Consider the following 27,180-nt stretch of genomic DNA (forward strand, 5'->3'; position numbering starts at 1 on the left):
CAAGAATAGATATTTCGTTAGCGTCTGTAAGTATTGTTTCATCTGCAGTTAGGTCAGTTAACGTTCGAATTGTTTCCTAATGGTTACGTTATTTATAAATTAATTCTCGAGAGTGAGCTTTCTATCTATTTGTATGGGGGGGGGGGGGAGTATACAGCCTGCATGTATTATTTTTTTCCTGAAACAAGAAGAAATTCCAAGACAAAATAGGAGTCGTAGAAGAGTACTTAACAAAAAAAAGAAGAAAACGAAAATGTAAATGTTTAAATAAATTATTGCATAGATCGAGTGAATAATATTTTCTCACGGGGCCTCCTCGATGGCGTAATGATAACGTCGTCACCTTATAATCTAGGGATCTCGGGTTCGATACACGGTGGATGCACGTAGTAGTTTGTATGTTATTTTAAACTGAAGGTCCAGTCCAGATTAGCTTATCTGTGCAGAAAAACTAAAAAAGAAATTGTCACAGTGTAAGAAAATTTCATGTTCAACCACATACAAAAGGGAATAATTTATTCCATGTTGGAGTTCACATTTATAGCATCTAACCAACACAATTATGGATCGCAACGTATTTTCTCAGATCCATTTTAATTATACGTGCATGATAAAATAACAGAAGTTGAGGAAAGAGAAAGCCAAGCGAAACACAGATGCCTTCTCCAGAATTTCAAATCTCGTTACGTAAGGTTCTGGGTTGAAGTCCCGGGCAGGCATGACTTTCTTGTTCTTGCCCTTTTATCTGCTCTATTTCATCATAAATCGTCGTTATGGTTTACCTACAGGGGAAGAATAATGACAATAATTGCCAATACAAAGCCAATAAGGAACAGAACAACAACTCAATTAGGAAGATGTCAAGAAAGAAACAAGACTTTACAGTGTCTCCGTCTCTCGGTTTCTCGAATTGAAAATTGCTCTTCCGTTCTCGGTCTCGGCTAGTTAAATATAGAAATCGAAAAAGTATGTGAAGTTACATATATTTCATATATCCCGGTTTTATAGGAGATTTCGTGAGAGATACTCTTCGATCATGTTTATTTTTATTAGTTTTGTTACGTAACATCACTTTTCTTCCTAGTCGCGGACGAGTAACCATTACATGAAATTACTGACGAAATTCTCAAACACCTGTGTCAAGGACGATACTCAAATCCGGGAACTTTGGTGACGAGATGGAAGGTTGACCACTTAATGAGCTTGCCCACCGAGTCGGCTTAATGTTGCTTGTGTCAGGTAATTCGAAATAACTGCCAATATCCAACATTCATTATCATTTGTTTCATAATTTATCTTATTGATGTTATTAACCTGAAGTCGAAGAAATAGGTGAAAGCAATAATGAAAGATTGAATGTCTATGATGTTACTTCGTGCCGAATAATAAAAAAGAAGAAAAGTAAAGTGCTCCCCTGTGCATAGCACCACGCCATGGAGGCGTATAGGGGGTGTGGGGGTAACGCCACACACTTTCTTGATCCGGTCGTGAGTGGGGGTGATGTGATCAGCATCACGCCCCTGACCGCCTTTACCCCCCAGGGTTTCCCCCAGGTACCCATGTTATTCGACGCTGGGTAGGCGCCGGAGCCGCTTCCAACGTTAGAAAAGTTCCCGGATTTGAACCGGCCGGGGATCGAACCCGGGACCTTGATCATGGTAGTCAGACGCGTTACCGACTATAATATGACGTGATATTATTATATGAATATATTAATAATATACTATGTCTAGTCATTCCATTGATTGATCCCAATTGATAATGTCCACTCCTAACCAACCTCCGTGGCGGAGTGATTAGCACAGCGCGCTACGACAGCATGGGCCCCTGGTTCGAATCTCGGCTTGGCCATGGGTGTTCTTGGTGAGTGTCCGCTAATCAATGTCATCATATCATCACTCATTAGTCATCTTCATCGTCGCTATTTGCCAAAAGTGAAAGAATAGCGACACTAAATAACAAAAATCCAATCAAATGGAACATCTTCACCGATTTAATTGTATATCGTACCAAATTCCCAGTTTATTATTGCTTCTTGCTTCATTTTCCTGCATCTCAATTGTTTTCCGATTCGAAAAAAATTGGAATGTTGAGCAGTTGATTGTGCATTGTTTCGTTGTTTGGATTGTTTAATTAACGTCGCATTAATTAGTTTTAGACCAATCGTGACAGAGGGAATCGAGAGCACAAAGGAAGGGGAAAAGACAAGTTAGAGACCACGGCTCTCTTTAAAGGTAGGATTCCTTGAACACGACTGAAGTGACTGCAGAATATTATGGATAAAATTTGTTTCGTTTCTTCCTTTTATTTCTGTTTCAGTTATTTTACTTCGCTTATCTTCTACCACTCGTGTTAATCGTGTCGGTGAGGAAGAATTATAAACTCGTGAAATGGACGATGGGACAAAAAATATATATGCCTCTCCTACGGTTCGAAACTGTGACCACATTATATTGTGTTATTTTTAAAATTTACGTCAAATATGGTTTCACTCGTCTCTTTCTCAAGGCGTTCCATTGCCTATCCGATGGCGTAGTGGTAACGTCTTCGACATGTAATCAAAGGCTTCCAAATTCAATACCAGATAGAGGAACATTTGGTTCGGATCCCACTTTAATCTGTAGGTCCAGTGCATAAACTGGACTTAAACCATTAGCGTGTGGCATGTGGCCTGTGATGAGAACCATCATTTCAGTGAACCTTCTTGACAATGACCAGTATCACTCGAAAAATATTTTCTTACGAGTAGATCTTGTTAAGAAACCAGTTGCTCAAATGTTCTTCTTGAGGCCACGTAGCACCCAGCTGTTGTTTGTTGTTGCTGGGGCATGAGTCATGTGATTCATGCTATCAATGCTCAATCCTTCCCGAGAACTCAGATCCACCAGACAAACTTAAGCGAATAATTTGTTATTTGGGTTGCATAAACAACAGGCTTTAAGACGTTACAAAATTCTAGGTCCCGTGGCCCAGGTAATTCTTTCTCCGACTGTACACCCCCGGAAGGAATTAAGCATATGCAATTTTTCTTATTTTAAAATAAGAGGAGGAAATTTCGCTGGCGCCGGCCAAAGGTTCGCCTAGCACATCTGCAAGAAGAGCTAGCTTCCCACGAAAACCTTCTTTTCCCCAAAGTTGCTGCGGCCTCCTCAACTAGCCAAATTAGACGCGGAAGATGGGGACACACTGAAGTGACTAATCATCCTCAGATGTCTCTGTCGGATGCAGAACTTAGAAAGCGCCGTCAAGAGGGTGGCGGATCCAGCCACGACCATCCTAAGGCATTCGAAACCACTTGTTCACTTTGCATTATTGACTTTGGCTCTGACGTCAAACCGAGTTTTGGCTCGTCAGCGCCTCGAGTTAGTCCTGAAGTGGACGGACCTTGGAGGAGCCTGTTTACACAACCAGACAAGTAGTCCTTATGAATGTCTTCGTATGGATGTGTATGTTTACGTGATATTGAAAGGAACATTGTTCCAGCTACCTCCCACGCAGGAGAGAGTGAGCAGGTTTCAAACGTCCGAGACCTGAAATGTCTTTATCAAGAGACTAGATGCGTTATTCCTACACAGAAACCGCAATACCTGGTGCTGATGTCATCATTCTAAATAATTTGTTTTAAAAAAGTGGTCAAGGTAGATAAGGGTTTATCCAGAATTTTATACCTGGGAGTGTAAGTTCGTACTTGGGGGAGGGGGTGTATGGTAAGTTTAGATCTGAAATGGCCGTAAATTGGGACTTTGCGAAAAAGTTTTAGGGTGGTAAGGAGCTGTTTGTTGGGTATGTAGTGAAAGCCCTCAGGTAGATCTACAAGCCACTGTTGCTATCTACATCCAGAATCATGTTGAATTGTTGTTTTAAGTCCACTTTATGCACAGAAAGGCTAATTGGTACTGGACCTACAGTTTAAAGTGGGATCCGAACCACTGAGAAATGTGCCTCCACCAGGTATCGACCCCTCGATTACAAGGCGGTGACGTTACCATCGGGGAAAACCCAGAATCATGTGTAAGGTTTGATTGATTGATTTCGTTTATTTAACTTCGCTTTTCTACCACATTTGGTTAATAGCGAAGATGAGGATGAGTGATATGATGAAATTGATGAAGGGACACTTGCAAAGAACACCCTTGGACATGGGAATCCTGGCGCCATAGGGAGCTGTATCATGGTATTTGAGGTTTTTAAGATAATCATAAATCAGATGTGCCAGCCTCCGTGGTAGATTGGTTAGCGTACGAAGGCGACTCTCCTAGGCTTCAATTATAGGAAAAACTTGGATGGTTCCTTGCACCGCGTTACAAAGACAGTGTGTGTGTGGGGGGGGGGAGTTGTTGACACGGCCACACACATTCTCCAAAATTCCCTTTGTCGGATAATGTGTGGGGCGTGTCAACACTTCCTCCCCCCCACACACTGTCTTTGTGACGCGGTACCTTACGCTCAACTAAGATCACCCACCCTGGGTCTCCCGAGTTGCAGCCAGACGCCCTACCGAATAGACGACGGCGGTTCCTCTCTGGTGTCCAATTCAGCATTCTGAGTCGTCACGATTAAAACTGAGAGAAACTGAAAATATCAAGCGATGATGGTTGACGCTTCATTATCTTCTACAGTCGTGACTTTGACCGAACGCAACCAAACTTACTTTCGTGCGCGACGCGGATGCATAATTACTAGGGTAAATGTCAAAATTCTTACCTTCTCCAAGCTCCACGACTTCCTCCGATGGGTATCTTGGTCCTGCAAAGGGAGAAAAGGAATTTCGTTAGTACCGCACAGCAGGGAAGGTTTACAACAATAACAAGTCAATTGAAAATAGTATTGGTGTAGAGAGTGTAGAGAATGGCATTAGGTAGGGGTAACAAGCCCTGTGGCCGACTTTCAATCTCGCAACCGAAAATGAGTGTTCTTTGCGAGTGTCCCTTCATCATTCATTAGGAAAATAAAAACAATCAATCATTTTGTGTGTATATACAGTCACACACACACACACACACGTGTGTGAACACAATTGGAAGGGAAAATTCCACAATGACCAGGTAAAAGACATTACACAAGCAATACAGACGAGCACCAAGTCTTTTCTCAGATATTTACCTTCAAAACCTACCCTTTCTAGCGTACTGTCTAAGTTCCAATTATGGTGAAAACGTGGATGGATGTTTGTACACTATTTACTCCACCAACAACAAAGATCTGCGGTAGCTCAGTTGATTTAGCATTTGCTTACCACGCGGATAACCCGGGATCAAATCCCGGCCGTGATGCTGATCCCAGCTATGGCAGAGATCAAGAATATGTGGAGCTCTATACCTCCCCATCACCCCATATGCCTTCACGGGGAGTCTTTACCTCTACTTCGCTAACAACTTCAACACAAAAGCCAGCTCAAATACAAGCAATCCAATCCACGATTGTATTTTTAGTTCCTATAATAAAATTGTTCCGCTGCGACTTTTGAAAAAATAATTTCTGGAACACAATTGCGACCAACCTTCTTTACTTTGCATCAATCTTTCTTAAACGCAATGCACGCCTAATTTACCAGTAAATGCGACATCCGCCTCCAAAGGAATGTTGAAAATTGAATCCATCTTCCAATTTCACGGCCACGGCTGAGGCCCGACCTCGGCCACGAAAATTTTGTGCGTAGTAGCGTTCGGAGGCAGTTATCGATCGGCCTCCTTTGTGCTGGAAGTGACCCACATGATACAGCTGGGATTCGCCGTGGAGTGCGTCGGTTACCCCCTCTTTTGGCACAACTTCAAATCTCGCCGAATGTTACGGTCGCCGTCCGGGGGTGAAGGGGTTGGGGGGAGAATTACGACCATATACTGCGTCTAAATTCGTGCGGACGTCCTCTGCAGGGTTCAAGATCAATGCCACAGCCGGCCCTGCTGCTGCAAGCTAGGCATTGTGGTATCTGAATTAAGAGCTAAGAATGTGCGCGTGAGGATAATAATCAACTTGTTACCATGTCCATGGGGGGTGGGGGGCAAGGGCAGGCATACATCTTTATTTCCTACCTACTACGCAGATAAAGAGATAGGTTAGAAAGTTAGCAAAAAGAAAACGCGTATATGCTTACAGGCCGAAACCAAGTGTTAGGTCCATTCATCCATTGTTTTCTGCCCAGGGGCAGGTTTTTCTTTGCAACCTCCATGCTGTTCGATCTTTCAGCCCTTCGCTTTGTAGCAGCGTGGGACCAGTTTATTTTGATGTCGTCAATCATTTGGAATCCTCTTTCCCGCATCTTTTCCCTCGACCATTCCTTCAATAGCATCCCTTAGGAAACAGTTTATTCTCATCCAGTGGCCCAACCAATTTCCTTTTCTCTTCGTGATTTTCTCCAGCATTGATCTCTTTTCCACAACTATCACTTTCTCTGTCCATTCCTCCGTTCCATAACCACATTTCCAGAGCTTCCAGTCGCTTTTTCTCACTTCTTCTCTGTGTCCATGTTTCCGCACCATATGGAGATACACTTCATACAAAGCATTACATTAGTCTTTTCCTCAGTTCTTTGTTCATAGACCCACAGAAAATAATTCTATTGAAGGCTTCCTTCGCCATTGCTATTCTCACTTTTATTTCTTGACTGGATTTCATATCTCTGCTTAGGATGCATGCAATATATTTAAAGCTGTCTACTTGATCGATTCTCTTTCCTCTAATACTCACATTTGCCTTCCTCTTCAATTCTTCCGAATCCCCATTTCTTTCGTCAAGTGTTAGGTAATAATCAAAATTTAACCAGTTTCCAAATTCAAGTTCTTAGGAGAAATACCAACAAATGAAATGATATTAAAGAGGAAATAAAAAGCAGACTTAATTCAGGAAATGCGTTACTTTTCTTTTCATGAACTTTTTATCTTCTCGTATAACATCTAAGAAACTAAAAGTTAAAATATACAAAACAGTAATTATGTCTGTAGTAGTATATGTTGTGAAACTTGGTTCCTTACAGTAAAAGAGGAAACTAAATTAAGAGTTAAAAAAAAAAAATAATAATTAGAAAAATATTTGGACCTAAAAGGGATGAGGAGACAGGTTGAGTGGAGAAGGTTACATAATTATAGAACTGCATAATTTGTATTCATGTCCAGATATTATTAGAATAATTAAATCAAGAACACTTACATGAGCGAATGAGAGAGGAAAGAAGAGTACAGGATTCTTGTTGGGAAACCTGATGGTAAGACCCCTGTAGGGAGACCAAGACGAAGATGGAGGGATTACGTTGAGAATGAGATGGACCTAAAGGAAATCGGTAAGGATGGAAAAGATTGGATTGATCTTGCTCAGGATAGGGACAGGTGGAAGGTTTGTGTTGCTGCAGCCATAAACCTTCGGGTTTGAGAAGGTTAGAGCCAGTACAATGGATATTGGCGCACGTTACAAATTAAATAAAATGAGCAGGGCTGTTACCCTAGATAATTTATTTTAAACTTCGTTCATTAAATTAATACAGAAACGCACTCTAAAATTAAAAACAAAACATACTTCTGATAACTAAACAACGTAGCTATGACAAAGTCTGAGGGTCTAAAGGAACCCTCAGCACACTAAAGGAGAGGCAGGACTCATAGAGCATCACTGTGGTCAGGCCCGTAGCCAGAATTTTATTTCGAGGGAAGGGGGGCTCATCCTTTATCAGCACGGGCGTGGCCAGAAATATTTGCAGAGGGGGTCAGGCCATTGATAAAACTTTAAATAAAAATAATATTGACAAAAATTATTGTCATTTTACAATAATAGCTAGCAATTTTAATCCAAATTTATTGTTATTATTACATAAAGGGAGAGACTTTGCTACTCTATCCACCGTATCAGTCAATATCGAACACAATTGTTGCCCATTATTTTTCTTACATTTTGTAGTTAGTGTACTGAAAATCATAGTTATTGTGTTTTGTTATTAACTTTTACACAATCGTTCAAAAAAATCTAACAGTTTGTGGTAAATTTTACTCAAAGTTTATACTCTGTGACATTTCACAACTATACATTTTGAGAGCTGTGGATCCATTTATTCTTTGAATTAAATGGTAGAATATGAAAATATAACCTGGTTCCTCTACTATACACTAAACTTTTTTCGATGTAATGCAGTTTTTACTGTAGTTCTAACTATTTCTGTTATTAACAATAAAAATAACATTTAAACTGGCTACGTGTCTGACTGTGGTTGAGAGTACAGTCCCTTATACAGCAAGAATTCAATTTCCATAATTCTATGGTGCTCTATGTGGAGAGATTGACACTTCACCTTGCCTCATGGCGACATAAAGAGTTTCTCCCCTGTCGCTCAGCAGCTTATTTGGTGGTTTGTCGTTAGCTATATACATACGTCGGGAGAAGTGCTTGCCAACTCACCACCAAAGGTCCCAGGTTCGAGTCTCGATCTGCACGGCTGTACTTTGAGTGTCGCATAAATTTTATCTACAACTCATCCTTAATGTGGCGATAAGCCAAAAACGTCGCTAAATAACAATATATATATAAAATGCAGAAGTGCCTTTGCCCTTACTCTGGCTACGCTATAGTGGGGGTTAAGGCGGACCACGGCTCCCAGAAAAGTGCCCGAATCTTCTGTTGCCCCCTCTCTCAAGGTCTAGAAAAAAAAATGGTTATTACCATGAATAACATTCTTCATTAATTTTAGAGAACTTTTGCCGATCTCCGTGACGAAGTGGATAGCACAGCGCGCTACAACGGGTTCGTGGGATCGAATCCCAGCCTAGGCATGTTTGATCTTTGTGAGTGTCCCTTCATCAATTCCATCATATTCTCATAAGCTAAAATTAAAAGTGGCAGAAAAACAAAGTAAACAAACCAAATTAATTAATGAATCAATTTGAGACCTTTCGCGTATCGCCATTTACCACTGGCAAACCCTTCTAAATTCTTTTACGTCGCTATTGCCCATACTGGCATCCTACAAAAATAAAAAGCGGCGCCAAAAAGTCCAGAATACACGCATACAGGCTCGAGGCTACAAACTAATATCACGGTCTGTGAACTTGAAAATTGCGTAAATGTATAAGGGCTACCCAAGCGAAACACGAATCCGAAAGGTGAGGTGCTGCACTCTCGTGGCATCCCGTCGAATTATTTCTCCTGCTCACGTTTCTCGGTGTTGCCGGGAGATGGCAGCAGCGCTCGGCTGCGCTCGACGGGGGACGATGCACTTTTATCTGATACGGAATTCATTTACTCAGAGTTCGATGTGAGAAAAAGAATTTTTTTCATGACCGTAATGTGAAACTTTTATAGCCACATTTATTGGCATTTCTTTTCCGCGAGATTGGTCTTCAAATTAAACGGGAATTGCTTTGTAACGTCTTCCTCAATTCAATCGCATTGATGGTGTTACTTTATAACACCTTTATTGTTTGTGGAAAAAGTGTTAGTTTTGACACACAGACTTCTTAAATTTAATATACACCAATTTTCACCTAATAAAAATTTAGTACTTAGAGTACTTTCATCTTTATTTACTCATAACTTTGAGGAATATTTAACCTCTCCCCAGTGGCGGCGATTAAGGGTGCGAAGGGGTTCAGTTGCCTCCCCCACTTTTTCCCCTCACACCATGATAAACCTTATGTACCAAAGGAAAGTGAACTGTCCCCCCCCCCAAGTTTTGACACCTTGGCCCCTCCCAGTTTTGGAACCCAATCGCCTCACCTTTTCCATCCGAGGGTGTACTTTTGTATTTACTTGAGGTGGAAGGGCAAACTTAGAAAAAAAATACTATAATTGGGACTTTGAAGAACATTTTTATGGGTATTCAGAAATTTTGGGGAGGGGGAGTCTTGGTGATGTAAATAAATCGCCTCATTTAAATTTCTGACCATTTAATTAATGTCGTTTTCGTATCTCTTTAGGTTAATCAGTGTATTTGTATAAGCACAGAAACAGATTTGGTCGAACATTTAAATTATTAATCTATATTTTCTGCTGTAAGGATGGCAATTGTACCGTCATGAAACGTTTTTCGTCATGTTTAGCACATGGTGACAAATTTCATAACGTTATCAGTAAAAATTGTGAGTGGAGAAAAATATTTTGTGAGGAATGGCATTTTCTTTATAATACACATAAATGTTGCAGAAAAAATTGTATTTTGAGTACGCGAACGCATAATCATTTTTTCTTTTCACGTTGTTGAGCCGTGGGGCAGGCCCCCGTAGCCACGATTTATTTATCAACAGCCGCCATCTAAAGGCGAAAAAGTTGGGGGTAGAAGCTCAGAAGATGAATTTCTCAGTATTTTACAACTTATTACACAAGATGTTTAATCCTGCTAAGGAAGTAAAATTAATTACCACTGTATTTAAGTTAGATATCTGTAGGATTTGGGGGGGGGGTTCAGCATCCCCCTGGCTACGTGTCTGCCGTCGGGGCTTCTGCCCGGTTGCTCCTCTCCGTTCTGGCGATTCCACGGGATAAATTTAAAATTAGATTGAAATTTCTGAAAAAATTGCTCGCAAGCTGAGCCAATTACAGCATTACAGAAAACCTGGTGAAACGTACCAAAAAAGGAAGGTGGCTTCACGACGATTGCCAAAACCCACTACAAAGAACAACGCTCGAGGGTGACGTCATTTCCAAGAAACCATTCAGCTAAGCAGGAAGTCTCATAATGGACACTTTCGGAAGAATGCATAAACGTGCGGCTATGCGAAAACTGGCCATTGTTTCGCTGCAGCCAAACCCAAAGCAAACTAACATCGAGAATCTAAAACTGCAGAAACGGGGTTTTCTGTGCCATTGCTACATGATTAGGGTATGTATTCATGAGCGTAGCCAGAGGTTTTCGAAGGGGGAGGGGTGAAGCCATTGACATAAAACTCAGTGCGAGAAATAATAGTATTATCATAAATTGATTGATGATTTTGATATTATGGGCATATAAGCACATAGGCTATTTTTTCAGGTCACGCAACAATACGGGGACAAACCCTTAACTAGGCCTACAAGAAAATTGAGGTCAGGCCACTAACAAAATACTAAAAATAAATATAAATGTCAATTCTTACAAACTAGTAATGAATTATGTTCATTTATTATTATTATGCGGAGACTTTTTCACATCACCATGAGTGGTTATTCAACACGACTGTTTTTCAATTTCTTAACGTTTCAACAGTTACTACGCTGAAATTCGTAATCTATTTTGTTATTTACTTACACATCTTATTCAATAAAAAAAAATGATTGATTGAGTTGGTGTTTGAAATCCACTTTATGCACAGTAAGGCTAATCGGGATTGCACCTACAGTTTAAAGTGGGATCCAAACACTATGTGCCTCCACCGGGTTCGAATCCTGGCATGGGTGTTTGTGAATGTCTATTCATCAATTTCATCATATCACCACTCATCCCCATCTTCACAAATTAGCCAAATGTGGCACAAGAAGCGAAGTAAAAAAAGCAAATCATTCAATCAAAAACCAGGAACCTTTGATTCCAAGGCGACTACTACTACACCATCGGGGGAAAATTTTAGTCCAAGTTTATATTATGTGATCTAGAAAAAATCTCATTTTTGTAATTAACACTCTGGATGAATTCGTATAATGAAACCACAAAATTTTATTCACATTCCTGCATTTTACACTTAATTTTTCAAACTACAGCAATTTCTCCTTTGGTTCTCCTGCTAGAATACTAATTAATTTAACTTTGTTTCTTTCCTCGATAAAAAAATTAATAATTGGCTTGTTGATTTTCTCGTTTGTAATGAACGATAACACAGTTCCCAATGTCAACATATCGTAAAGCTACGGCAACCGAATCATAGTCCACCTGATATTTCGTTCCCTCGTGCCTGAACAGAATTCTTTTGTGACGTCACTGGCTGGACACATTCGCAGAAGCAACGATAGACAACAGGTGACGTTGTAACAGTGACAAATCAGAAAACAACAAACCAACGAAAAACTGAAGAAACACGGAAAGTCTTGACGAACACGACGCACACATGACAGCGAGAACAAAACACCAGTTTGTCACCTGTCGAGATCTGCAGACGCTGACCCGAGGAAGGACGACAGCTGTTTGGAACACAACTCCCGAGGACTCCATCCCGTGATCCTTTGGCGAGATGCACTGAAAAAGTAATGGGACTTCTATAGCATGCAGAATTTCACATTGATTCTGAAAAAAATTACAGTTTGAAATAATGAGTGCGTTGCCTCTTATTAATTCTTCAAATATTGCACTTTTTGTAAGGTGGTTTTAAAGTGCCTTCTGTTTATACTTTGATTTTTTTTTTACTTTTCGTCGTTTCTGTCACATTTTTGGGCTAATCGCGATTATGAGTACGAGTTGAATTTTGAAATAATAAAATTGTTGAAGAGTAATGACATGCCCAATATGGTGGACGTCCGCTTGGAACACACCAATATGGTTCCCCCAGGCCTAACCTGTTCCTATCATGCCCAAATGTACCCAACCTAACTTTTTTATATTCTATAGGTGAGGTGTTAAGGAACATTTAAATCACCCTGTATAATTATATGTATAATAATATTATTAGTAGCGGTGTAAGTGGTGCCCTTTTCGGGAGGCACCCCAATGTCAACCTCACTTCCACGCGGTACACCCGCACTGCATTTTGCAGACTAACGAGGCTCTGACGCCTGGACCTGCAACCAGGATAACCCTCTGTACGACATTGTCCCGTCATTCATCTAATTTTATCACCATTCATTCTCTTCATCTCGATTAGCCAAAAGTGGAAGAAAAGCGAAGTCAAATAAAGCAAAGCATTCATTCATCATAATTAATAATACAGGGTGGCACAAAAAGAACGCATATTTTTGGAATGAGTGTAACGTCGTTGATTTTCAAGATACAAACGTTTCATTATCACCAAAACCATCGTTATGAAATGCAGTTTGGATTGGTATACAGTGTAACAGTGATGATTCAAGTATGGAAAGATGACATTGTTATTGCAGACATCTGGAGCCTCCTCTCAAAGTTCCGCATTGTCTTTGCCAACATTTTCGTCTGGCACAGATGTAATTCATTAACGAATGGCAACTTTCAGCTCGTTGACTGAACGAGGTTTTCGACTTGAGGTAACCCCACAGAAAGAAGTCGCAGACAGACAAATCTGGGGAGCGTGGAGGCCAAGAGACATCGCCGAAACGTGAGATTACGTGGTGGGGACAGCAACAATTACGTCATCTTTCAGACATCTTCCATACTTAAATCATCACTGTATACCTATCCAAACTCCATGTCTTACCGATGGTTCAGGTGCTAATAAAACGTTTTTATCTCGAAAATCAACGACGCTACACTTATTCCAAAAACATGAGTTCTTTTTGCGCCACCCTGTATATATGTATATTTATTGTTACGCAAGTATTGCTAAAACCGTACCTGACATGTGAAAAGACGTCGCAAGACGAGCGGGCAATTTGAAACGCGTAAATTTGAACATAAGTAGTTGCGAAACAGTTCACTTAAGTAAACTAAGATCTTTCAGTATATGCAAAGTAAGCACAGAATATACACAGATATCAACAGAACAGAACATCAAAGCCTTCTAAGAACCTAAATGTTCCACCAACAACAACTTAAGAGAGAGGCCGATTGAAGTTTACGCGGCTGCACAACATCCGGTCGTCTGGTTTGTTACACCCTTCAACAGAAGCTCTGCTTTTACCCAAATATAGACAGTTCACCTGCAGGGTAGGGCAAGGGGTGTTCAGCGGACATCTGTGTTTACATTGGCTTTGACCCAAACATGGAAGAGCGCGTTCACTTTTGTTTCAATCAAGAGATCAAAGGAAGTTTCAGCAATAATAATCATGAACTTTGGGAGAAGGAGTGGAAATTTCATTGGTAGCATTAACATTTTTGGGTGCTTCGGCATATTAGGCAATTTTGCACCCTTCAATGTATACGAGAAAATATCCCCTTATCAAAAATTCTTGCTGGAAAAATTAAAACAAGGGTTGTACAAACAATGTGTTCGTCTTGTAAGGGTTGTACAAACAATGTGTTTGCACAAGACAACTAACTAACTAACTAACTAACTCCCTAGCCTTCTTAACCCCGAAGGTTCATGGCTGCAGCAACACAGGCCTTCCATCTTTCCCTATCTTGAGCAAGTTCTATATACTCTTTTCCATCTCTACCAATTTCCCTTAGGTCCATTTCAACGTTGTCCCTCCATCTTCGTCTTGGCCTTCCTACAGGTCTCTTACAATCAGGTTTCCCAACAAGAATCCTGTAAGTAATCTCCTCTTTCCTCTCCCATTCGTGCCACATGGCCTGCCCATCTAAGTCTTCTTGATTTAATTATTCTAATAATATCTGGACATGAATACAAATTATGTAGTTCTAAATTATGTAATCTTCTCCACTCACCTGTCTCTTCATCCCTTTTAGGTTCAAAGATTTTCCTAAGGATCTTATTTTCAAATACTCTCAATTTATGTTCCTCTTTCAATGTAAGGGACCAAGTTTCACATCCATATAATACTACAGGCAAAATTACGGTTTTGCACAAGACAAACACATTAAAAAGTAAGAATGAACTAAAAGCTCCCTCAAGAGGTCGCAGGTTCGATACCCGATGGAGGCACAGTGGTTCGAATCCCACTTTAAACTGTAGGTCCCGCCCCGATTAGCTTATCTGTGCATAAAGTGAACTTAAAACACAACTCTTCTCAAAAAGCTCAGAACACTTGATAAAACAGTCATCGCCCAGTAGGAATGACAAACACCGTGAAGATTAAAATTCTGCCTGAGGAAAGCAAATACGGCACATTCAACAAGTATATGCCGAATCTTAAAACATCACAAACACGGCACATCGGAGGCTCCAGCCCTTGCAGCCGTTGAACGTGGGTTAGACTAGACGGCTGTGTCCAATACGAAGTCGAGTTACAAGAACTTATTAATGTGCTTAAAAAGGTCGAAATGATTATATTTTACTGGGCTAAACAAGATGAAGAAAAGGTCCCGGGTTTGTAGGCTTGCCAACACACTCGGAATGGCCGCGAGACCAGGAATCGAACTCACTCTCTTGGTCTGGAATCCTGTGCAAGCTTTGTTATCTCCCGGAATGCCGAGAGTTACTTATTATATTTCTTTTCTTACTGGTAACCAAACAATTAAACTTCATATTATTATCATGAAACTCGTGAAAAATGACTGAGTTGAGTTGTTGTTTTAAGCCCATTGTAAGTCAAAGTTCATGCCGTGTGACCTCTGACAAAATAAATTTTTCGAATATTCGAATCTTGAAAAGGGAGGAACCAGCTATTCTTTGAATTAAATGATGAAATATTAAAAAATAACCTGGTTCCTCTATTTTATCGATCTAATACAGGTTTTACTTTGGTTAATCTCTTCTAACACTAACTAGAGGAATTTATTTAATTTGATTTATTTTAGTTCCCTTCTTTCCCACTTTTGGCTAATGCCGAAGATGAGGATGAATGGTAATAAGATGAGAAGGGACAATCACAAACATACAAAGACAGCGCTATGAAGGATTATACTGGCCGTGAGTCCAGACGCCAGAGCCTAGCTAGTCCGCAAAATTCAGTCCAGGATGTACCACGTTGAAGGGAGGTTGAAATTTGGATGTCTTCGAAAAGGGTCACCCTCTTACACCCCTTTCATTTGAATTAATAAAAACAAGCTTTCTGCTTTTTTGTAACTTGAAATGAACTATGGAGGATCAATGTGACTGGTCCGATAACCCCCTTCCCTTACCGACGCCCTTAGTTGTGTATTGGTATTTCTTAAGTTAACTGCGAAAATGGTGTTAACACTTTCTACTTGACAAAAAATGGCGTGATAACAGTTTGCTTGCAAAATATTCCTCATCGAGCAAATTTCAAGGTTAAACGATGGTGCTGGAAGAAAGTCGTGCTACCAGGATGCGCCGTCGCAGATGCATCTGCAGCAGAAGGGAAGAAGAGAAAGGCTTTTGATGCAGAGAAAGGAATCACACTGAAGAAAAAAAAGAGAAAAACCGAGTCGAGAGTGAGAGCGGGTAAATCTAATGCCGCACGAAGCGCAACAAAAATCTGTCAGGGGCAATTTCACAATCAGGTCCCTTGTTTTGCGCCAACGTCACAACGACGGACGAGGAGTCGATTTTCGGCGATGGCCCGTCGGGAGAAAGTGCCGCGTCTTCGTTCTGCTCCACAGCATCCCTGGTCGCCCCTTCCGCAGATGCCACGAGTACGGGAAATCATCTCGCGGAACCGCCTAAAGGTTTGCTACAACCTCGAGGATGGGAAGCCACATTTTGTCGAATGCTTTTGCCAAGTCTGCTTTATGAACAGGTTAATCGACAGTGGATCTAGAGGGCTTTAATACTTTGAAGTTTACTTTGGGCTAATCGGAACTGGACCTACAGTTTTGAAGTGGGATCCGAACCAGTATGTGCCCCGCTGGGTATGGAACACGGGACACCTTGGTTACAAAAGGAAGACGTTACCATTGCTTTATCGTGGAGGCGCTGGTTTCAACTGACGTATGAATCACTGCCTTGAGTTGTGGTTTGTTTTCGAGCCCCCTTTATTCACAGATAGGATAATCGAGACTTTGCCTACGGTTTTGAAGTGAGATCCAAACTATATGTGCCTCCACCGGGTACCGAACCCAGGACCCCTTTATTAGAAGGCGACGACGTTACTACTACGCCACTCTACGTATCTGCTACATTGAAGTTGTGGGAAACATAACACCAGAATTAACACGGTTTCTTAGAAGTCACGTCGTTTTGTTTACATTAACTTGGTTCTTCCAGTGGATAGAGAATGGGTTATTCGCAGAGATGAGCATGAATCATGGTGAGGACCTACTCTGAACTATCCACGGCGAGTCAAGTACTCGACACGCTCCAACATCCAACTTGCCCATTTCGATCTCTGGACTTGTTGCTTACAAAGAGGCAGCTTTAAGACTGGATCTTTAATAATTCTGTTGTAGAAGCTCATACTTAAAATAAATTATATTCTAAAGACAACTACCCTCCCAACGTGCTTCAATTTTGACCACGTGTAGCTCTTTATTCACGGCAATAAAATCCTGAGCAAAATATTTGGACCTAAAAGGGATGAGGAGACAGGTGAGTAGAGAAGGTTACATAATTTAGAACTACATAATTTGTATTCATCTCTAGATATTATTAGAATGATTAAATCAAGACGTCTGAGCAGGCCATGTGGCAAGAATGGGAAAGGAAAGAAGAGCTTACAGGATTCTTGTTTGGAAACCTGATGGTAAGAGACCAGTAGGAAGGCCAAGACGAAGATTGAGGGATAACGTTGAGACTGACCTAAAGGAAATTGGTAGGGATGGAAAAGAGTGGATAGATCCTGCTCAGGATAGGGACAGATGGAAGGCCTGTGTTGCTGCAGCCATAAACTTTCGGGTTTAAGAAGGCTAGAGAGTAAGCGTTACCACTATGACATCGTGAATGTCTATTGCAGTGTGGCCATCTGACCATAACGTGGACTCTGCTTGTTGCAAATTGACCTTATTTCCCCCAGAGACAGCACTGTAGTTATTATTATGAATAATTATTAGCTGTCTCTCTCAAATTTGTATTAGTAACATGCGTTACGTCAAACCACACGTATTCAAGTATAGACTATCCTACCGTAGCTGCTTCTAAATGCTTTGCATCGAATTACTGCTGGCTTAAGAGCAATGGAACTTCAAGTGTTGAACGACTGAAAAGCCAGGTGCAGCAGCGTAGAGCTTAGTTTCACCGAGAGCAGAGGGAAGAGCACTTTTGCATCACTAGATGCCGAGATGCAGCTGCATCATACAGGGGCCGGGATGCAGGTTCACGGATCACGATCCTTGGCACGGAGTCGTTCGGTCATTCGATCTCGACAGGCCTTATATGGATGTTATCGGAGAGCATACACGTGGTCAAAATTGAACCACGTCTCGAGGGTAGTTCTCTTTCGAACAGTCTCTACAGCTGTACATACAGAATTAGTGCGTTTCTTTTTTTAACGCACCCTTGAGCAAATGAGTGATTCCTTTTAATCCCATGTCTCGACTTCTTTTCGAACTGCAGTCGTGATGCGAAAATATATATATGTTTACTCACTTTAATATATTTATAAATTAAATGTTGCGAATTAGCAATTATTACTACACTAAAGAACATGTATTTTAGCTGTTGGGATGAGGGTGGTGTATCGGTGAGTTAATTTTTTTCCGTTACTTTGGACGATAAGTTGCAACTCTACATTTCTACGTTTATCTCTAGCTGTAATATTGCCATAGCGTTGGTGATCACATCTAATACTCGTACTCCAACAGCATTTCTCCGGCCACCGTGGCGGAGTGGTTAGAAAGCGCGCTACTATGCAAGGGGTTCCGGGTTCGAATCCCAGGCTGGACAAGTTTTATTTGTGCGTTCTTTCATCAATTTCATCATATCATCGTTCATCCTTATCGTCGCGATTAGACAAACTTGGCAGAAAAACAACCTAAAATAACCTCGCAGTTTTTCTGATATTTTCTTTCTTCCACATATTCGGATCTACTTCCTCCCCCTTAAAGGAATCCTGAGTACAGGCCTTAGCAACATATACAGGAAGGTCAGAAAGTGGGCGTACCCTCTCCCCGCCCCGTATTTTCGACACTATGATGGTTATGGTTGAATGCTTGATATGAACACATACCTGATGGTTTAAGTGTCTGGAACATCTGTATGGAGCCAGTCTTTTTCGTAGCAAGGCCGAACTCTGCGCCATATTTTGGCACACTTCGCGATGCAAGTGTGAATAAGACCTTTTCCGGGCGGTGACGTTCCCCTCAATACGTTCTGAAGGGCCTCCCAAGAAGTCCCAGAGGTGGTTAATCAATGACACAGGTATGTATTCATATCAAGTAATCCAACTATTACCATCGTAGTGTCGAAAATAAAGGTGTGTACGCCCATTTTGTGACCACCCTGTACAATATAAACAATAATAAAATTTTAAATAATGATAAATGTTATTAATCATTATTAACAGAAAGCAAGAATTTAATAAAATTTAAGAGTTAAAAAAATTAAATATTTAAACTATTTTCTAATATATCTCCGTATACACACACGCACATATTATCGGATCTGACCACCCTCTCAAAAAAATTCTGGGTACTGGCCTGCTCATCCTCATCTTCGCGATTAGTCAAAGTGGCAGAAAAGCAAAGTAAAATAAACCAAATCGAGTGCTAGGGCAAGTCTAGCAGAACCATAACTGTCGAATGGCCACAACACGTAACGTACTACAGAAGCATCGACAAAGAAGCTGAGGAACTGAAAACTGAAACACAATAGAACTTTCTCCGTCGTAAGAGAAAGGACGATTAGACCACATTGCTACATATCGTATGTTTGCGCCGTTTATCGTAAGTCACTTGTTTTGTTGACCTTGCAGTGTAAACAGTGTTTCTCTGCACCACGTATCGAGGTTAGTGGAATATTTTCTGAACGCAGCAGCGAGGATCACGACGCCTTCGGATTCCCGTTTCTTGCATCTTCAGCGAAGATGATTTCCTCAATTACGAGCTCGTGCGAATGGCGAAATCTGCATCCGCTTATCTTGAGATTTTTCATCATGTTTCCTCGTGAAGATGTCGGCCGTTGAAGATTATTTCTCTTCATCACGCAAGGCAAAAAGTTCTTCCGGATGAACAGCATTTAAGGAGTTATTTATAACGCCTGCACCAGAACTTCTGTTCAACAGTAGATTGTTTTCGGTATCGGAAGTTGGTTAATTAACGTCGGCTCTACACCTATTTAGGTTCACGGCCTCTCCGATGTTATTGTCGTCGCCTTGTAATCAAGGGGTCCCCGGTTCAATTCCAACTTTCAATTGTAGCTACAATCCAGATTAGCCTATATGTGCATAAAGTGGACTTAAAAAGTATTTTGGATCACTGTACTATTAATGATTAATTTGAAAGCTTATGTCGCAGAAAACTGCAATTTATAATCATCTATGCCGAATTCCGTGGCGGAGTGGTTAGGGCAGCTCGCTACGACGCCAGGTGCCCGGGTTCTAGTACCTGGGCATGGGTGTTCTTTGTGAGTGTCCCTTCACAAATTTCATCCTATCATCTCTCCTCATTGTCGCAATTAGCCAAAATTGGCAGAAAAGCGACGCAAATGGACAAAAATTAAATCAATTAATCATGATTTATCTTTATTGCAATATAAATATTTTGTTATTGGTAGACACGCTTAGACAAGATTGGGGTCGGCCTCCGTGGAGGAGTGGTTAGCACAGCGCGCTATGACCCTAGGGGTACCGGATTCGAATCCCGACCTGGACATGGGTGTTCTTTGTGAGTGCTCCTTCGATCGCTAAACAACACGGGCATTAAAGAAAAATGTCGCTAAAGGACACAGGCATTAAAGGGAAAAAATCGCTATTAAAGAAAAATGTCGCTAAAGGACAAATGCATTAAAGAAAAATGTCGCTAAAAGACACTAGCATTAAGGGAAAAATTCGCTAAAGGGCACGGTCGCCAAAGCAAAATGTCGCAAAGGGCACGGTCGCCTAAAGGGCAATGACGCTAAAGGGCACGGTCGCCTAAAGGGCAATGGCGCTAAAGGGCAATGACGCTAAAAGGCACGGTCGCCTAAAGGGCAATGGCGCTAAAGGGCAATGGCGCTAAAGGGCAATGGCGCTAAAGGGCACGGTCGCCTAAAGGGCAATGACGCTAAAGGGCACGGTCGCCTAAAGGGCAATGTCGCCAAAGGGCACGGAACGGTACAGGGCCCGGGATGTAAATGAGAATCTCGCTAAAGGAAACGGTTGCTAAAGGACAGTGATCAGAAAATACATGGAAAAGGGAAATGGAAATACAGGGTTCAGAAAAGACATGGGCACTGAAAGAGATGGATGCTAAAAGACATGAGCCAGCATGAATTTCGGAACAATATATTTTGTAAAAAAATAAAAACGCTTTGCTCCCATCTATGCATAGTCTTCCGAAGACACTTTGTGGCAGGTCGTTCAACTCACAACCCCACTCGTTGCTCTCTCCCCGGTGTTCCCGTCCCACTGGCCCAGAATACAAAACGCCCGCATCAGCTCTGCTCCTCTTTGTTCGCTTATGTGGGAAGAGGGGCAGAAAAGTTCAGAAAACTCTTCCAAGTTTTCCCTCGCAGTTTTCCCCACCTCATCTACAGGAGACCCAGTCATCCTTGGCTTTATGTGTTTTCAACAAACTACAGGCAAACAATTAGCCAGCTTGCGATTTTCTGAGTTGATTTATCTGGAAATAGCTACCGTGAATTTCAGACAAAACTAGTACGAGTTTATGAACAGTAAGGCTAATTGGGACTGGACCTACAGTTTAAAGTGGGATCCGAACCACTGTGTGCCTTATGGAAACCGGGACTCCTTGATTGCAAGGCGAGGACCCTACCGCTGCGCCATCGGCGAGGCCTACGTTTAACTATTATAACATAAAATATATCAATCAAATTATGTGTGTAACATTGTTTTTTTCTTTTTCTTTTTTTTGTAGTTTGTATATGTAATTGTATATATTGTATATGTATTAAAGAAAGGAAAAGCGGGGAACCGTTAAATTAAAGAAACTGACGTCCTGGTTTATTTAAAGACATCAGGACATAAGCGCATACCCTCGAATGTATGCGAGTGGAAGCGGGCTTACTTCGGGGGTTCACCCGCCTTTATTTTAAATTACAGTGCATCAAGCACATCAGCTGAAAAAAAAAACACACACACACACACCCAAATGTATTAGCAGCTTATGTACCTTAATGCGTTACTGTAGCGTATCGTACCCAAGGTATTGGGCAAGATATATAAAGTCTTAGCATAGCAGGTATCAGAGAAAGGAATGCTGAATAAGTAATCAGGCAAAGGTCGGGTGATTGACTTGGAAGTCGTATGTGGCATGAGTGTTGGAATTGTCAGGAGGTGTGATCAGTTGGCGAGAATAGGAGAGAGAGTAAGGACTACGGATTGTGAGAGAGGAGCAAAGTGGGGAACGACTATTGGACGATGGTGTGTGACAAGAGACAAGTGATAGTTGAGAGGACAAGCTAGGAACAATCTCCATATATTTGTAAGGCAAGTAATATCCTTTCCTTAACCAATCCATATCGGTTCAGTCATGGAGAGTATGAAACCCATATCTAATCTAAGCTAATTTCTATCGCCATTCCTTTAAAAGGTAACCTCTCGCATTTATCACATTTAGGCCACGCGAGTGATAACCATCTGAGAGATGAATGAGGAATAGCTACATCACCCAATTAAATCTAGAGGTTCTTGGTTCGATCCCAAACGCAGCATGGGAGTTGCGTTACGTGGTGGAGGCTGCTTAGGGCTTCTCATCCATTTTTTGCAAATGTGATGAGAAAACACTGCAGTACGTGAAATACTGCGATTTTCATCTATTTCATCCCGAAATATGATGAAAATAATAGAGCCTTCTAGCTTTTCAAATTACGTACGTGCGATATGGCGCCGGAATTTTCACTTGTTAGCGCTTCACGTTGTGTTAATTATCAATTGTTACCAAATAAAGCCAAAGGTAGGCCAGCAATATGCTACGCGGTAAGGCGCAAATAAATAAGAGTAGAGTTTTAACTAGGTTATTCGGCGATTGGCTTGTGAAAAGATGAGTGAACATTAGGATGTTGCATAAAGGTTGGTTAAATATTTTAAAGATGTGTTCGGTACTGTAGTCACTCTGTTACGCGATTGTTGAACCTAACTTATCAAATTTCCGGGAGAGTAAATAATTGCTAATAATGTCCTGTCAAAGCCACGGGGGGATGAGAAAAGAAAACAAGCAACTTAGTGCTAATTTTAAGCTAATCAAGCATTTTTCCTGCGCATAGGCTAATCATAGAATCATGGCGCAATCTAGATTTATCCACCCCAACATTCTCGAAACTATCCAGTTTCAAGGTAACATTCACGAGGATGTATTAAAATTCATTGACAAATTTGAAAGTTTAGCTATTCTTAATGAGTGGAATGACTTAAAGAAAAGGCAATTGCTACCGGCATTTTTGGCTGATTCAGCATTGGAATGGTTCAATACTTGGAGTCGAACTCAGGAAGCACAGGCTATAGATTTTGTAACTTTAAAAACTAAAATTGTGGAAGAATTTACGGAACCGGGGGATACTTTTCAATTAGAAGAACAAATCAGATTACGCTTCCATCAGGAAAATGAACCTGTTTCAAAATATGTGAGAGAAAAACAGTTATTGTTATTAAAATTAGATCCTGCCATGGACATTAGTGAACAAATTAAGCAAATAAGCGGGGGTTTACAACCTAATTTTATGAAAGAAGTTTATAACAGGGAATATGATTCAGTGCATGAAATGTTACGAGACCTGAAACATGTTGAACAATTCAAATATCTTGTGAAAAGACGTAAAATTCTAGAAACTGAATGCGAGACAATGAAAGCTCTGTCATTTTCTGAATCGAGTCGAGCCTACATGCCGACTCAGCAAGCTATCACGTTGCAGCGCACGGTCAATGGTCATGTTGACATAAGTTATTCTCAGGCTAATCGGGAGATCGAGGAAAGATTAAATGCACTGCAACAACACCTTGATCAATTACAGTCGAACGCGGGACTCCAGTCTCATGAGTCAGATTTAGTTTCGCAATTTCAGAATCTTGAGGCTAAAGTAAATGCACTTGCAGAACATCGGAAAAAACATTCATTCACTGAGTCATCATTCTCATATACAGTTAGAGAAAATGAACATAGAGATAGAAACAATAGGAGAACCTATTATCATAATAGTAATCATAGAGCTCAGAATAGAAATACTTGGCATAACAACCACAATAATAATCTCGACACACAGTCGCAAAGCTCGCATAGGGGGCGATGGCGTAATGGCGGTAACCCTCGATTTCAGCGTTCGCATTTTTCATCTTCATCGCCGCGAACATTTTTGGAGCAACAACAGGGGCGCGATGATCCAAATAACCATACTAATCAGGTTGTAAATACAAATCATTCTCATTTTCGTCAGAACAGAAGCAATTTCAAACGAGTAAGACCTACATATGACGGGGACCTAGGTGTAGGACCTACGGGGAAAACTCTAACGGTCTCTACTTTTCCTTCTGAAGATCTGATCTACATCAATGTGAAAGTAGATGGGGAAATTCGACAGTTCATCCTGGATAGTGGAAGTCAAATTTCGGTAACTGGAGATAAGAACATACCAGTCAATGCCAAGCGATTTAATATAAATACTGCGATTAGAGGGGTCACTAATAGTCAACTGACGGTTAAGGAAATTGTGTTACTACCATTTTCTATACATAACCAAACATTTGTTCATCCATTTAGAATTGTTAAGGATTTTAATCAAATTACTATATTAGGAAATGATTTCTTGAAGGGACAAAAGGCTAAGTTAGATTTTGAGGAAAATAAGCTTACATTGCATAGATTCGGTACACCTCCTAGAAACCAAATTAAAAATGAGAATAAGAAAGCTTTTGACGTGTCAATCAAAGTTTCCCATTTATTACAGCATGTTTTGCAACCAGAATATGTAGCTGCTAAAAAGATAAAAGTGAAACCCAGGACACATTTGTGCGTTCCACTGAAATTGGCTAATTCATATGACAAGGATAGAACACTCTTGGAACCGGACCTACAGTTTCAAGAGAAAACGGGATTGATGGTTGCCAGAGCAATTATTAATCCGGATTCGAATCTCATTTGGATCACAAATCCTTTAAATTATAATGTTACAATTAAGAAAGGCACTATTATCGGGAAAGCTGAAACATGGGATAGGCCAATCATGAGTAACAATAATGATGAGAATAAGGATGAAATTGGTGAACAGGCACAGGTTTTCGCGACGGAAGAGTCAGGGAACGTCAGTGACGCACGGGCGGACCCTAGTCGGTTTGATGTGAATCCGAATTTAGAACCTCAGCAAAAGGAGCAACTTTTGGCTGTTTCAATGAAATATCCACATGTTTTTGCGTGGTCAAAGGATGATATAGGTAGAGCCACGAATTATAAACATAGAATTCAACTAAAAGATGACACAGAATTTCACTTAAAATCCTATCCGATTCCAGTTCACCTTCGTGATGAAATTAAAGATCAGATTGAGACTTTATTAAAGCAAGGTGTTATTTCTCCTACAAAATCACCCTTTAACTCTCCAGTTATCCTTGTAAAGAAGGCAAAGGGGGGTTATAGATTATGCCAGGATTATCGCAGATTGAATGTTTCGTCTGTATTTGACGCTCTGGGTGTGAATAACATCAATGAAATATTATACAATATGGGGGGCAAGAAATACTACTGTACGGCGGACTTGAAGAGCGGATTCTTTAATATTCCTCTCACCGAGGACAGTAAGAAATATACAGCATTTACAATACCAGGAATGTCACAGTATCAAATGAACGTCGTGCCACAGGGCCACGTCAGTTCATCAAGTGCGATGACTCGTTGCATTCACCTTGCTTGCTCAAATTTAGATCCCAATCACTTTGCGCATTATGTGGACGATTTATTTTGCTTCGGAAATACCTTTGAAGAAATGCTCGTAACTCTGGAGAAAATGTTACAATGTTTACAGGCCGCGGGATTGAAGCTTGCAATAGAAAAATGTCACTTCGGATACACTGAGATTATTGCTTTAGGACATAAAATTTCAAAATTTGGCTATCGGATCAATGACAAAATCATTGATTCTATCAAGAAATATAAGACACCGACAACTGTGAAACAAGTTCGCACATTTCTCGGATTAACATCTTATGTCAGGAAGTTTTTAAAATCATATTCCGAGATGGCACTTCCCTTGCAAAAATTGATAGGAAAAAAGAAGAAATTTCTCTGGGGGGAAGAACAGCAAACTGCGTTTGAGAGGTTGAAAGAGGCTTTACTTACAGCTCCTGTATTAATGGCATATGATCCATCAAAAGAAGTAAGGGTATACACGGATGCAAGCAGTAAGGCTATTGGCGCAGTGATTTTACAACCGAATGCGAACGGTGATTTTCAGCCTATTTCCTATTGCAGTAGAGTTTTAAAAGACCATGAAACTCGACTTTCAACCATCGAGCAAGAATTGTTGGCAATCATATACGCATTTAAGTCATTCAGATTCTTTTTACTTGGGAGACATTTCGAATTATTTACCGACAACCAAGCAATCACATTCATTCGCTCCTCAACGCAACTTTCAAACAAATTATTTAGATGGTACACGTTGATGGCCGAGTTCGATTTTACGCCAATTCACTGTAAAACTACACAAAATATGGCGGATGCTATCAGCAGAGAAACAGAACATGATCCACAGGGAGAAGACGAGGAGCTTCCAGAGCCACGTACATTGTTATTGTTAGATGAGACAATTGATGTTGCTATACACCAACGAGAGGATTCTTTTTTTGGAAATATCATTAATATTTTGGAAGGAAAAGAAGACGAGGGGGGCAACAACCAACCCAACCCCTCCCTGCAGAGGCAAGCTTGTTATTATATTATGGACAATGGACTTCTTTATAGACAACATAAACTGGGAGCTACGACTAAGAAATTATTATGCATACCGAAGTCACTTCGCAACACTGTCATTGAGACATTGCATAGTTTACCAGCTGGAGGAGCGCATTACGGCTTCACTAAAACATACAAAAATGCACTAGATAGGATTTACTTTCCATTTATGAAGAACCATATTCAGAAAATGGTCAAGGAATGTGTAATTTGTCAGCAGAATAAACGCATAAAAGGAGCACCATATGGAGAACTTTTAACGTTCAACTCACAGAAACCATTCGATAGAATCGCTTTAGATTTTAGCGGACCGTATCCACCAAGTGGTTTGCTCCGCCATAAATATATACTAAGTGCAATCGATCATGGTACTCGATTTTTAATTGCTCAATCAGTAGCAGATACTTCAAGTGAGACAGCAGCTAACTTCCTTTTTGAAAATGTAATTCTACGCTTTGGTTGTCCTTCTCATTTAGATACAGACAGAGGTACTTCATTCACAGCTAGTTTATTTAAAGAACTATCGGAGAAATGTGGAATCCATCTGAAATTCGCTCCAGCAGCTAATCACAATTTAATTGGATTATTGGAACGATCACATGCTATTTTACAGG

At 40.7% G+C, this 27,180-nt stretch overlaps 1 protein-coding gene across 2 annotated transcripts in view; it reads right to left on the reverse strand.

Moving 5' to 3' along the window:
- LOC145996950 (uncharacterized) overlaps positions 1-27,180 on the reverse strand; it is a 250,359-nt gene that overhangs the window by 161,517 nt on the left and 61,662 nt on the right. The window contains exon 2 of one of the 2 annotated variants that reach the window (XM_083133539.1): positions 4,705-4,746. The exons of the other annotated variant lie outside the window; for it this stretch is intronic. Within the exon in view, the coding sequence (XP_082989665.1) occupies positions 4,705-4,746 (42 nt within the window). The remainder of the gene's footprint in view (positions 1-4,704; positions 4,747-27,180) is intronic. 2 annotated transcript variants of the gene reach the window in all.

Source organism: Lepisma saccharinum, chromosome 1 (assembly GCF_977018435.1).
Source record: "Lepisma saccharinum chromosome 1, izLepSacc3.1, whole genome shotgun sequence".
Classification (NCBI taxonomy): Eukaryota; Metazoa; Arthropoda; class Insecta; order Zygentoma; family Lepismatidae; genus Lepisma; species Lepisma saccharinum.